The sequence below is a fragment of the Cyprinodon tularosa genome, unplaced genomic scaffold (assembly GCF_016077235.1).
Source record: "Cyprinodon tularosa strain WSP-4 unplaced genomic scaffold, ASM1607723v1 ctg631, whole genome shotgun sequence".
NCBI lineage: Eukaryota > Metazoa > Chordata > Actinopteri > Cyprinodontiformes > Cyprinodontidae > Cyprinodon > Cyprinodon tularosa.
Window position 1 is genome coordinate 328035 of NW_024039376.1, and position 13749 is coordinate 341783.

At 38.9% G+C, this 13749-nt stretch overlaps 1 protein-coding gene across 2 annotated transcripts; it reads left to right on the forward strand.

The window, feature by feature from the left end:
* The first annotated feature begins 1213 nt into the window (after positions 1–1213).
* Positions 1214–9134, forward strand: LOC119798627. Of its 2 annotated transcripts, none has more exons than XM_038308181.1 (6): positions 1214–1488; positions 2874–3209; positions 4143–4238; positions 6199–6525; positions 6642–6971; positions 7577–9134. In XM_038308181.1, the coding sequence occupies exons 1-6, from the start codon at positions 1416–1418 to the stop codon at positions 7645–7647; spliced, it is 1233 nt and encodes a 410-aa protein (XP_038164109.1). In that variant the 5' UTR covers positions 1214–1415; the 3' UTR covers positions 7648–9134. The 2 variants fall into 2 exon arrangements, with proteins under 2 accessions (XP_038164109.1, XP_038164108.1); XM_038308180.1 differs by having other exon boundaries at positions 1216–1488; positions 7574–9134.
* Positions 9135–13749: the final 4615 nt, after the last annotated feature.

The following is a 13749-nucleotide window of genomic DNA, read 5'->3' on the forward strand; positions in this document are numbered from 1 at the left end:
ACATCTTTTTACTTCTACTCCTCGAATTTGTTATTTAGAAATATCTCTACTTTCTACTCCTTACATTTTAGACTTAGACTATTGTCTACTGTCATTTTTACACACAGGGTGAAGAAAGTTTTAGTAGCTTTTCACACAGTAAACAAATTTTTAAAGTAGACTCTTGGTGTCAGGGTTCCTGTGTGTGAGTTCTGCATCTCCTCAGGAGAGGATCTTTGTGGTGAACCTGGTTAGTCTACCAGATGGATCTCATCAGCCTCATCAGCGCTGGGATTTAAAGAGCAGCAGAGCCTTCACTCAGTGCTGGTTTCTTGTTGTTTTCTTGCTTCCTCGTCTCTTGCTCCTCTGACTTTTATTGGATTTTGTTTTGTTCAATATTTTTCATGGATTTTTGCCTCAGTTGCTTGTGAGACTTTATAAAATCAGTAAAACTCAAAGCTTCTACCAAATCTGACACTTTGGTTTCATTTAAGCACTTTCTTTACGGCCTGTTGGCATTAAGAACAAATAAAAACCATCAAAATAATTTGCTTCATCTGGACAATTTCTTTATCTGGAACACGTTGTTGGCCACATACAGAAATAAATAGTTTTTTTAAGTTGATGCAAAGTTACCATTAGTTATTAAACTAGGAAAAACAAGTATAATGCAGATATGATACAGAATTGTAGAAAAATGTTCCTTAATTAGGGTAGAGCAGTAACCAGCATGAGGTTTAAAGCATCTATTTAACATTTTTTCCTGCATTACTTTAACTTTAATGCTTTAAGTAGTTTTAAACTAGACTAAAAAGCTTAAGTTGACTCTCAAACTTACAAAAAGGTGTTTTTAGAAAGTAGGATTTCTACTACTGGAGGAATAAACATGGAAACATTTGACACCTCTCCTGTTTACTGGATGTTTATCTGATATTAGTTCAAATTACAGAGAAAAGTCAGAGATTTTACTCAAGCAGGAGAAGCGAGACTTAACAAGAATATTACTCAAGTAAAAATCAAAACTATGGAACAGTAGAAGTACTCCTAATGTTTTATGTATTTATTATTTTCAAAATGTTATTGAAGTAACTGACTTAATGTAATCAGTAATTATCCACCTCTGTCCTTATTCTCTCTTATCCTCTGTGGTTTATAGGTGTGTTCACATTACCTGCATCAGATGTCAGGATTTCAAATCAGTCTATTTCCAGTTTCCCTTCAGCTGATGGTGTAAAAATAGAAACAGACTCAGAGGAGCTCCACCTTTTTCAGCTCTTATTCTGCTGAAGCTCGCAGTGAAACACAGATCCGCTCCTTTGGGTCTGATCCGATTCAGCTCGGAGGTTTTAATTCAACTTTAATGATTTTTCTTTATGTTTTCTCTGTTGTGGATGTTTGAATGAAGCTTCAGAGAAACAGATCGGCTCAAAGCGGAAATGAATCCCTTACTGACTGCTTCATTGTGGGCTCTGCTGTCTGCCGCCTGCTTCTTCCAGGCTGCTTCTACAGGTGAGACTCAGACAGGTCAACTGTTCACAGTTATTTACAGACAGGAAGAATGTTTGCCTTAAAATGACTTTATTCTGTCGATAACAACCATTTACCACGATCCCGCCGCCATATTGCGAGTGGCACGCGTAACCTTCCTGAAAAACAAACCCTGTCTCTCTGCTGGCCACCTGATGAGAAACTGTCTAAATCTATAAATCCTTAATAAATGAAACCTGAACCTCACGCTTCTGTTTCTTTAGTCTTTTCTTTTTTCCAAAATTTTTTACTCTTTACAAGAGTGACATCTTTAGAAATTATTATTGTTTTACTCTTCAAAGGAGGTAAATATAACATAAAGCGTCCTGGATTCTCATATTTTGTCCTACTTTCAATGTTATTATAACAATTATATGCATCATTCAAACCAGTTCAGTTCAAAAATGCTTTATCAATTTCAGAGGGAAATTAATCAACTTAAGAATGATCAATTAAATATTGATATCCACTCAGTATCAATAAAATATATATTTAGAGTAAAACTTTATGCTATATAAAGTGGTTTATATAATATTGCATATGATACATTCTGTCAAATTAATTGATTAATGGAACTTTTATGATCAATCGCTACGATTCATTGTAGATCTGTTTAAAAAAAAAATATATATAGTCACATATGTATGTATTTATATTTTTATCTTTATTGTGGAAAGTTGTTTTTATGATCAATAGCTACGATTCATTTGTTTTCTTTTTTGTTTTTTTAGATCTTTAAAAAAAAAGAAAATATATATATATATATATATATATATATATATATATATATATATATATATATATACACATATATATATGTATATATATATATATATATATATATATATATATATATATATATATATATATATATATATATATATATATATATATATATATGTCTTTGTGTTGTATTTTATTTCTTTAGATGATGAACGTGTGTATTATGTAGTTTGTATATCTGGAGCGTGTAGCGAAGATAATGTCCCTCTGGGATCATTAAAGTATTTCTGATTCGGATTTAATGCTGCAGTTTTGAACCCCGGAGCTGTAAAATGAGAATAAGTGCAGAGAATATGCAAAAGAAGAGGGAGACCCCTTTTTTTAACCTTCTGCTTTGTTTTACTGGCTATAATTTTCTGCAGTTTATTGAACTTTTCTATTGGTCAAAATGCAGAATTGGATGAGCTGCAGGGATGAGAGGCAATGTGTTGACCTCAGGGATATTTTAGTCAGTTAAGATCCTCTAAAGGTTTCAGTTTTTGCTGATGTGTCGTTTTCACATTGACCTAGCTTTGGTCAGGAAGCAGAGCGGTCCACTTTGACCTCTTGTATCTTTCTGCTCTGTGTTGTTTTCTCTACTGCAGATCAGAGAACCATCAAAATCACAGCTGAACTTGGAAAGAACATCATTCTGCCATGTAGAGCTCATGGGAACAGGAGCATCATAGCCGTGGAGTGGAGCAGAGTGGATCTGGGCTCAGAATATATCCTGGTGTACAAACATGATCGGATTGATCCACAAAGCCAGCGTTGTTACTTTAAGAACGGAGTAGCTCTGCAGGAGAGAAAGATTACAGATGGAGACGTTTCTCTGGTTCTGAAGAACGTGAGGACTGATGACAGAGGAACGTACCAGTGCAGAATAGCTAAAGAAAAACTTGTCCACACCGTCCAGCTAGATGTAGCTCCTCCTCCTCCAGGTGAGTCTGTTTACGTTTGGGTCAGACCCTCCATCAGCTTCCTGGTTCTTGATGTGACAGATAAACATCTCAGATTAGAGTTGAGAGGATAATGTGGGACAGAACCGAGCTGGTACCAGTTTAGACCTCAAAAACTGACCAAGTTCTCATGGTATCGAATTTACAATGTCGTGGAAACCTTTAAATTAAATTAGAATTAAAGAGTTTCAGGTGTTCTATTTATTATGGATTGGTTCGATAAAATGACATTTTTAATGTGCCATAATGTTACTGATCTGATTCATCTACTGTAGTTAGTGTAGCGCACAGTGTCATTGGGACCTTTATGATAGCCTTTAGAAAAAAGTTTAATATTTTATGGTTAATATGAATTAAATGCATGTTCCTGTTGGGAACATGCATTTAATTCCAGTTGCCCAGGTGACCCTGCTGTTCCCTCCCTGTGCTGTTTTCCTGGATCTAGTCGGCTGTGTGTGGTTGGACCGCAGTTATGTCTGCAACCTGTCAATAATATCAGGGTTTCTGAGAACATCAGTCAAGGGGAGTTTTCAGAAGAAACTTGAATTAATCCAGATGGATGGAATCATTTCCACTAATCAGATCAGATTATAGCATCTGAAAATATTGAATCCACCAGGTCAGTTAATGAGACCGTTCTTCTGAAACATCAAGATCTGGAAGCAGAAGAGAAATTATTTAGCATCTGTCCATTCATTCATTCAATTATTCATTCATTCCGTAAAAGTAAAAAAAAATAGCGAAAAAAATAGCGAGGTAGTGAAACGTCTTCAAATCTTGGAAACCAAGTCCAGTGAATTTTTTTTTTAACTTTTACAGAATGACTATGACCTGGATGACTGAGAATCTTCATCAGCATATTCATTCATTCATACATCCATCTATCCATCCATTTTTCTTCTTTTGTCTCCACAGATCTTTTTGCATCCTGGGCTGTAGCTCTGCTGGTTTTCCTTGGTCTAAGTTCAATTGCACTTCTCTTATATCATTTTCGGCACTATTACTTGTCCGGTGAGTCTGAAAAACTACATTACCCATAATACTCATGATCATAGCCTGATGTTCTGTCTTTACCTTAATCGTCTCCATCAGGATCTTAGGCTCTATAGTTCATCTCTTTATTTCTGAAGAACCTTTTGCTGGATCTCAGTAGATCCATATATCTTCGTCTGGTTGAGGACACAAAGAAACTAACTTAATTAACTTCAGTTTGTTAAAATCACAGAAAATCACATCAAATGTCTTCACAGGTCAGTTTACAGAGATCATTCAATGGAGTCATACAGCCAGACTGGTTAGAAATGTTCTAACTATGGAAAACCAGTGGATTACATCCAGTCATTGACTTTACAACATTTGTTCCTCCTGGATGAGCATGTGGAGCAGGTAGATATCAGTTTGGCGGAAGCAGACATATAATAGGAACATAGGAGCACCGTTCAATAAACAGTTTCTATGTTAGAAAAAATAACACTAAATTAGATCTGAAAAATAAACCTTTAAGCAGATGATCTCTTACCCAGGTTTGAGGTCAAAGAGATTAAAAGAGAACAGAGTTAGTCACAGACAAAGACGATCCTATGGCTACTTCTAGTAGAGAAACAGGACTAAACTCTGAAACACAGGTCAGATTCCATTATCCATGGTTGAAGTTGTTGATCACAGCAGCTCAATTAATATTTTTCTCCAGGATGGAGTCACAGCCAAACAGGAAAAGACCAGATGAAGCTACTATGATGAGAAAAAGCAGATGTCTTACTATCATTTAAGGCTATATGTGATTAATTTTTATTTTTACATCAGGTTGATGATGTAATCCAAACAAATAAAGTGATGCTTTAATGTATTTAGCTGAGTTTTAGTACTTTGTTGTTTCTTATATTGCAATCAAAAAAGTTTGAATAATTGTAGTATATCTTTACAGCTGGTCTTAAGTATGCCTGAATTACCCGCTTTCTTTCTGAGCGTATGAATCCTTTCTATCATAAAACAGGACCAATGGGCCCAGTATTCAGGCGAGTCAGACAGTGGGAAGTTTCAAAATGTTTAATGACAATAAACCTGTTAAATGATAACACAAAATAGAAACGGAACGCAGAGCTGTGAATCAGGGGACATGCAGCGACTGCGAGTGGCGCAGGGCACAATCCATCACTGGCACTCTGGTTCAGGGAGAAACACAGGTAAGGGACCACAATAATCTGACAGAAGATGATTATTGGTGTGAGTCACTCACCTGGTTTAACAGTTCAGTTCATCCTCTTGGGAGAGGCAGGATCCAGCCAATGTACTGCCAACGAGATGCGGCGCTGAGCCATCCAGAGTGTCCCTAATGAAGCAAACCCAGTGGACAAGCAGAGGACCGATCCAGGTCAGGGAAACAGTTCAGAACAGGACCATTCTGAGATCCAGGAGTCCGTAGCCTGAACCAGGGGTTCCAAAACAAACAGGAACAGACAGATCCATGGCTCCAGTAATTCGCAGAGCGTGAAAGCAGGTTCAGAGTTCCAATGAGTCCAGCAGCTAGCTCAGATGGAAATAGGCAGGCCCAGTGGTGGAGAGGGACAGAGACAAGACATGGCACCAGGATAATTGCAGAACTTTAAACAGTACTCCTCCTAGAAGCCAGGATTATGGGAATTTAAAGGGAGTTCCCCCGCACTCCGAGCTAAAACCAGAGGGCTATGTGGAGCAGAGCTGGGACACGAACATGAGACAGGAGACAAACACTAACACCCTCTCGACACGCGGGCACCCAAGAGTCAGGACATGGAACAACAAACAAACATAAAAAACTAACATGAAAAATTGAGAATAATGATCTGTCCCCCATAGCTGGGCTGAGTCCTGTATAAAGCACCTGGAGCTGGTGAATAAGATGAATGATAATTAGAGCGTGGGAACACCAACATGAGACAGAGACATGTATGTGACCATCAGAGCTTCTGTCTGTCCTTTTTTCTCCTCTCAGAATACAGGGTGGTGGTGGATTCAAAGGAGGAGTCTATCCTGCTGCCCTGTAAGACCAGACCATTACTGCCTGCAGACGCTAGAGTGGAGTGGATAGACGGAAGCAACACCAAGGTCCATGTGTATGAGAATGGATCTGATCAGCTTGAAGAACAGTACTGCCTCTACAGAACCAGAACCAAGATGAATAAAGACCCACTGAGAACCGGAGACCTCAGTCTGACTCTGAGACACCCCACAGATGGAGACAGCTGGACCTACAGCTGCAGCGTCTACAGCAGGGAGGGAAGCATCCTGATGGAGAAACAGATCCATCTCCACGTCAAAGGTCAGAGAGTCTGTCATGGAGTTTGGTTCGGCAGCAGATAAACTAAAGATGACAAAACCAAAGGATCCAGGCTCTGATTCCTCACCTTGCCTCATCTTCTTTTGTCGTTCTCTCAGTCCATCAGGTGGTGGTGAAGGAGGGGGCGGAGTATGTTCAGCTGCCATTCATAACAACGCCTGGGCTGCCAGGAGATGCTGAAGTGATTTGGTTGGACAAAGAGAGCAGGATTGCCCATGTGTATAAGAATGGTTCTGATCAACCTGGAGAACAGCATGATTTCTACAGGAGAAGAAACAAAACCAAGATGAATAACGACCCACTAAGAACCGGAGACCTGAGTCTGACATTGAAACGTCCCACAATGAGAGACTGTGGAGAGTATGGATGTTCAGTCACAAAGGATTTATACGTCCTGAGAGTTAAAAAAGTCCAACTTATTGTCAAAGGTTTCTTTGTTCATAGTTGGAGTATTAGATGGTACAGATTTGAAAAAATGTTTTAAAAAATGTATACAAATCAGGAAACTGCTGAAGGCGAAAAATAGGTTTTGAGGGTTTTCAGTGACCTATGCCAGACATTTAGACTTTGGTTTTTGGGTCCATCATAGTTGATTTAGTCCAGAAATAGTTGTTCTAAATTGAACTGTGTTTAATCAGTCTGATTTCGTCCCATTTTAGTCCAAAAAAAGTCATTGACACCAAAAAAACAGGCCTGACTCTGTCGTCTATAAACAAAGGTGTTGGTGGCAGCAGCACAGCTGATATTTCTCTCCAGGATGGAGTCACAGCCAAACAGGAACAGATCAGATGAAGCTACTGCATAATTTGAAAATAGAGATAGAATGAAGCAGAATGGTGAAAAATGGGTCCCTATGTCCTCCAGCAGCCTAAGCCTATAGCAGCACAACTATAGATATAGCTGAGTCACTCTAACTATAAGCTTTATCAAAAAGGAAAGTTTTAAACCTAGCCTTAAAATGTGACACTCGATAAAATGAAGTCTTTCCAAAGCCCTAAGCTCTAACATCTTCTGTATTCTGTCTCCTCAGCAGGGACAGCTCAGTCCAGGACCAACCAGAGGACATCAGGACCAGAAGCATCTCCATTGATCGATGTCATATGATAGCTGATCAGTTTGTTGATCTGTCTTTGATTAATGATCCAATCTGAGTTTTGGATGAAGAGAGGACAATGGATCCAGACTGCAGACTCTTTATTAATCAGTACCAATAAAGAGGATTCAAAGCATTTTCAGTCAGAAGGATCAGACCAGAAATTTTAATGGGTAAAAACTGTCCCCGCTTATAAAGACACCATCATTAGGTCATACTGCCTCGGCTCCACTTTAACAGACAATTCTGCTGCCTTTATGGAAACTGAGACTTTAATGTTTCTAAACCTTGGGATTGTAGAAGCAATTTATAGGGAAGATGCATTTATGGTTAAACCAACAGTAGAAACTCTTCAGTTTCCCCCCAAAAACTGAAGAGTTGCTTAAACGGGGTCTGAGTTTACCAACCAAAAGCTCCTGTTTCTGCTGGAGTGGAACAACCATCACATTCTTTAGTCATCTGTGAGAAACCTCTGCAATTCACTGGAATTTCACTGGACTCTGTGGTTCTGAGTTTTAAGCTGATGATTCAGATGAAGAAGAACCCAAGTTCTTCCACATGGTCCAACACATACCTGCCCTCAGCTTCCACATGGACACACAGCTGCAGATGAACCTGAGGCTGTCTGTGGAGAACAGAACTCGGCCAGCTGAAGGTCTAATGTGTTTATGTTCCAAAAAAAACCTAGGGAATTATTAGCACTGCATTAAGAACAGATTCACTATCTGAGCCCAATGGGACCCAGAACCAATCTTCACCTCCTGAGGAACAACCATCATTATTTTATCAGCAACTGAAATCCAGATGCATAAAAATATGAACACTTTTATCAGTTCATTTTTAAAGATTCAGATCTTTAGAGTGCCTTACACTCTACAAGAACACTAAACCGGTAAAAACCTGCGTTTTCAGGCTGTAAGCTGATGTTCTTCCAGGTCATGTTTAAGGGACGAGCCTTCGAGGACGTCCTTGGAACCCCTGGGGTTCCTCTATATTAAAACCCTGTTTTCGAAGTCAAAGGCCTCTTTTTCCAGAGACTCCACATAGGTCTGAATAATGTCTGACCCTGCAGGCAACAGATGACATTCTTCCAGTCTGATCGAGCTGATCAACAGCAGCTCACATCTTCAATCATCAGTCAGCCATTAGCCAGACTCTGAAGTGTTTCCTTATCAGGGCATTTAGATTTGTTTACGATCTTGGAGTTTTCTGATATTATTTTTCCACATTGCTTTTGGAGTTTTTGTTAAAACAACTCACTGTTTTATGCCGATGTCCGGATCTGATATTGATATCTGCCATTAAAAAAAAGACTGGATTATAATGGTCCGCAATTTAAATTCACTGCGAATGTATTAGTTTTAGGTATAAATAATGATCCATTGATTATTCCTTGCTGACCGGACTTTTCCTTTAAAACCACATTTCTATAGTGATTTTTCAAACCTGTGATGGTTTTAATGGAGAAAATAAAATGTGATGAATGTTGGAACATTAAGGAGCAGCTCTTCAAAGGAAGATCCACCATCTAACCTATCCTACAGAATAATATCTGCAGACTGAGTGTGTTTTTCACGCTCCTCCTGACATCACGATGTCATCCAGATGAACAGGTTTGTTTGGTCTCTGTGGGTCAAAGTTGACTCACAGCTTTCTTAAAATGCTCTCCTTCAAAACAGTGAAGTGACTGCTGGACCGGTTCTAAACAAACAAAAGCTGATCCCTTCGTCACAATAATCCTGAAGTTTAGAGCAGTCGTTTAAAGACTTTATCTGTCAAGGAAGGTAAGGACCTCAAACAGATAAAACACTGTTTGAAACCAACTTTGGTTTATGTAGAAGTTTCTGTAATTAACAGAAAGTCAAGAATATACCATTCATAGGCCTTATTAAGCAGACACTCTGTCTAATTTTAATGCAACCCTGAAAACTCTCCTTTTTTTTTATAAAGCTTATAGTTAAAGTGGATTTCAATCCTTAGAGAGTCACAGTGGCCAGCTTTACCCTCCAGACCAGGTTAGCTCTACCCCCACTCCCTGAGCGCCTTCCATCTTTGTTTTTCTGTTTTATTTGTGGCATCACTTTCTCCTAAACACTGGCTTAATCAGACGCAGGTTCTGATGCTTTTATTTGATCCAGAAGAAGTTTGCTTGAGCTTTTAGCTAGATGTTGTATTGTTTTATTTATTAATAATGATTATTCTAATTTCCTATATTCAATCTCTAAAACTGTCCTATGTAAAAAATAATTTACTATTTATCTCATTTAAAGATGTTTTTCTTCTATTTAGTTCTGGGTGCAGTACTGAGCTGCTCAACAAACCAAGGTTGGTGACCGTCCCTTTCTTTGGGAATCTGTCAGCATCACCATGTTAATATTCTTTTACATTCCCAAGTATCAAGTCACCCTTAGTCACAGATTTACAAGGGAATCACATGCTTTATTTGCCTCGTTAACATTGGGTATGGGTGTGATGGATCCATCCATCCATCCATCCATCCATCCATCCATCCATCCATCCATCCATCCATCCATCCATCCATCCATCCATCCATCCATCCATCCATTTTCTTCTGCTTATCCAGGGCCGGGTCGTGGAAGCAGCAGTCTAAGGAGAAATGCCTAGACAATAGTCCCTCCAGCGTGTCCTGGGCCTCCCGCGAGGCCTCCTCCCTATAGGACATCCTCCCGGGTAACTGAGCTCCTCACCCGATCTCGAAGGATGCACCCAGCCACTCTGGGAAGGAAACTCATTTGGACTGTTTGTATTCGTGATCTTGTCCCTTCGGTCATTACCCAGATCTCATGACTATAGGTGAGGGTGGGAACATAGATTATTAAAGATTAAAGAAGCCAAACCAAGACTAATAACCAGGGGCCACAGAAGCTCCTTCTGTTGTGGCCCTCAGCTCTGAAACAGGCTGGCTTTAGAGTTTACACCCAGTCAGGCAGCTGATCAATTGAAGTTTCTCTTTTATCTCAATGTTCCTAGCCTTTTCTTATGCAGGACATCCATGTGTGTATATTGCTACAGTCGGCCTCTTTAGTGTTTCTGTAGATATCTATAAGGAGTGTTAATTACATGCTGAACAGTTTATAAGGCATCATGTTTCTGTATATGATGGAATCCTGCAGCTGCTTCATGGTATGAAAAATTCACTCATCTGTGATTAACTGCATCATTTGCAGCTTTAATCCATACGGTAGTAAAGTTTTTATTTTCAGAACTGATTAAAGTCTCCCTCTCTGCTGAGAGCTGTCGGACCCTTTCGGTCGTATTCAGTTATTGGCTCTGAGGTCAGCATTTGTTTCCTGTTTCAGATGGAGGCATGGTGCTAAACTAAAGAATGATGCTAAGAGCAGGTGTGTGGATCATGTTTTGTTGTTGCATTTCGGTTGGTGATTCTCTTTGTTTCAGTTTGGGTTTCTGTTTCTGAAAAACATCCAGCAATTATATTGTTGCACCAAAACCTCCAACAGCTTGAATGCTCCAGATAACATTTCTCATAACATAGTTTAAAAAGTGACCACTCCTTTTTTTTGGAGATGTAAACGTTTACATGTTCTCAGTCTGATCGCAGCTGTTAAAAGGCCCACATGATAAGACCACAGGTCATGTTCCTGCTCAGTGATGACCTATTGTCTGCTTTATGTGTACAAAATTTATCTGCATTCAAAAGAGTTTACGATGTCATGCACATCAGAGTTGTCTGAGGATTAGAAATAAGCCCACAGCACCATGGATCCTCCACTGCTATTTGGGCCTGACGTATTTTTTTGCTAAAAGTTTTACTTGAAATCTTTGCTTTGAGAGCTCGGATGTCAGCTGACTCACTCCATCAATCTTGTTCTAATAAACTGAGTGGCTAATTTAAAGGTGGCTCAGTTATCTGATCTCTTGAATGTATTAAATAGTAAAAATAAAGCTTTTATTCTTTTTCATTTTCAACATACAAATCTCACAAACAGGTCAGCTCATTTTGAAGTATTTCTCCATGAATAAGTTGACCTCTCTGTATTTGTCTATTTAATGACCCCCTGAACATCCAGGGCTGTTAAAACTGAGAATATGTGGAGTTTATGAAGCTGCTGCTCCTTCTATCACCAGGAGGAGGAATAATGGATGCATGTGCCTCTAAACCAACGTTTTGCTGCCAGCTAGTGGTGGAAATGTGACATTACAACACAATATACATATGTTTGGGGGAGGCTTTGACCTTTTCCTTTAGTTTTAGAGGTGCAGATAGGACGATGAGGGGACTAGAGAGAAAGAAATAGAGCCAGAAAATGGTAGGAGAGAAGATAGAGAAAACAAAGTGGTGGTGAAGCACTTTTAACATCATCAATGTTAATCAGGAGAGTTAAATATTTGCTAGAGGAATCCCTCACATTTAAGAGCAGAAAAAAAGTCTTATATGGGTTTCACCTTTAATGAAAACCACTAACCCTTCTGAGCCACTAATTTGCAAAGGAGGAATAGATATAAATTTAATAATGTGTTTGGAGGAAATCCTACACTGCAAAAAATCTGAATCTAGATACCGGTAAGTCATTTTTTCTTAAAATAAGTGCATTTGTTCTTGGATTGAGGAGGTAAAAGAGACATTTTGCCAATGGAACAAGACAATTTACACTTAAAATAAGAAAACACAATTGCATTGTCTTATTTCAAGTGCATATTATCTAATTTTCTTATTTTAAGAGTAAAATTACTCATTCCATATCTATCTCATGTACCTACACAAATTAAGGGTGAATACACTTAATTTAAGAAATTTTTACTTATTTATAGATAGTTTTTGCAGTGTATGAATGGGCTCTATGCACAACTCCACTAGTTCCTGAACTTAATGCAGCTCTTTTGTTTCCTGCCTTTCATTACTAGATGAACTGATTAATCCAGAGTGTTGCCATGGTTACTGAGGTCAGGCTCACCAGGATTAATCAGTTATTCCAGTAGAAAAAAGACAGGAAACAAAAGAGCTGCCTTACTTACAGGAAGTAGCGGAGCTGTGCAAAGAACCCACTTAATAGTTCTTCATGTATTTACCTGTTTTAAACACTAGATGGCCTCAGCTGTTTCCCTAACCCCACTCCCTCCTCTGATTGACCTCAGGCAACATTTTTTTTCTCTTTGTTTCTCCTCTTCAGACTGAATTTTATCTGAAACTTCTGCCCTGATCTGGTTCTTATTGTCTTGACTAAAATAAATGGATCAATCATTTCTGTTGTGGGGATTCTTTAACTTACAGCAGCTTTGTCTTTCCTCTTTAAACCTGGTGGACTTTTACAAAAAGAGACCCTCTGCTTTTTTCACATGTTGTTTGACAATTACACTGGGAGTTTGAGCTGGAAAAATGTCATGATCACTCTGGTTGAATTTTTTTTAATTATTTACCTAGCAAAACAATACGTTAAAATGTACAAGATGATTCATACCTATACACAGAAAACTGAAAACTTCCCCTCTTTAACAGACATTTAAACAGGAAATGTCATCAGAAGATCAAAGTTTGGTTACCGTTAACCTGTGGGTGTGGTGTGCTGTTGACAAGGACAACAACACAGAAGTGGGTGACATCATTCACACAATTGTTCCAATAACAACCACACATGAGACTTGCGCAACAATCTGTCAGTTGGGGTCTGGGTCACTGACAGAAATCCTACTGTGTTTATAATCAGCACAACAATTGCACAGGACTGAGGATACATCCCTGTGGAGTTCCCATGCCCAGTTAGATGTTGGATGTGGATGTCAAGTCTTGAGACAATACATTACATGTATGTTCCTAACAGAGCACTTCGCTCTCAATCTGCAGGTTTACTAGTGGTTCCTAGAATTTCTAAAAGTAGAATGGGAGGCAGATCTTTTAGTTCTCAGGCTCCTCTCCTGTGGAACCAACTACCAGTTTTAGTCCGTGAGGTAGACACCCTGTCTACTTTTAAGGCTAGGCTTAAAACTTTCCTTTTTGATAAAGCTTCTAGTTAGAGTGGCTCAGGTTATCCTGAGCTATCTCTATAGTTATGCTGCTATAGCCTTAGAGTGCTGGAGGACATAGGGACCCCTTTTCATCATCCTTTTTGGCTATGACAGCATCATGGAGAGAAATA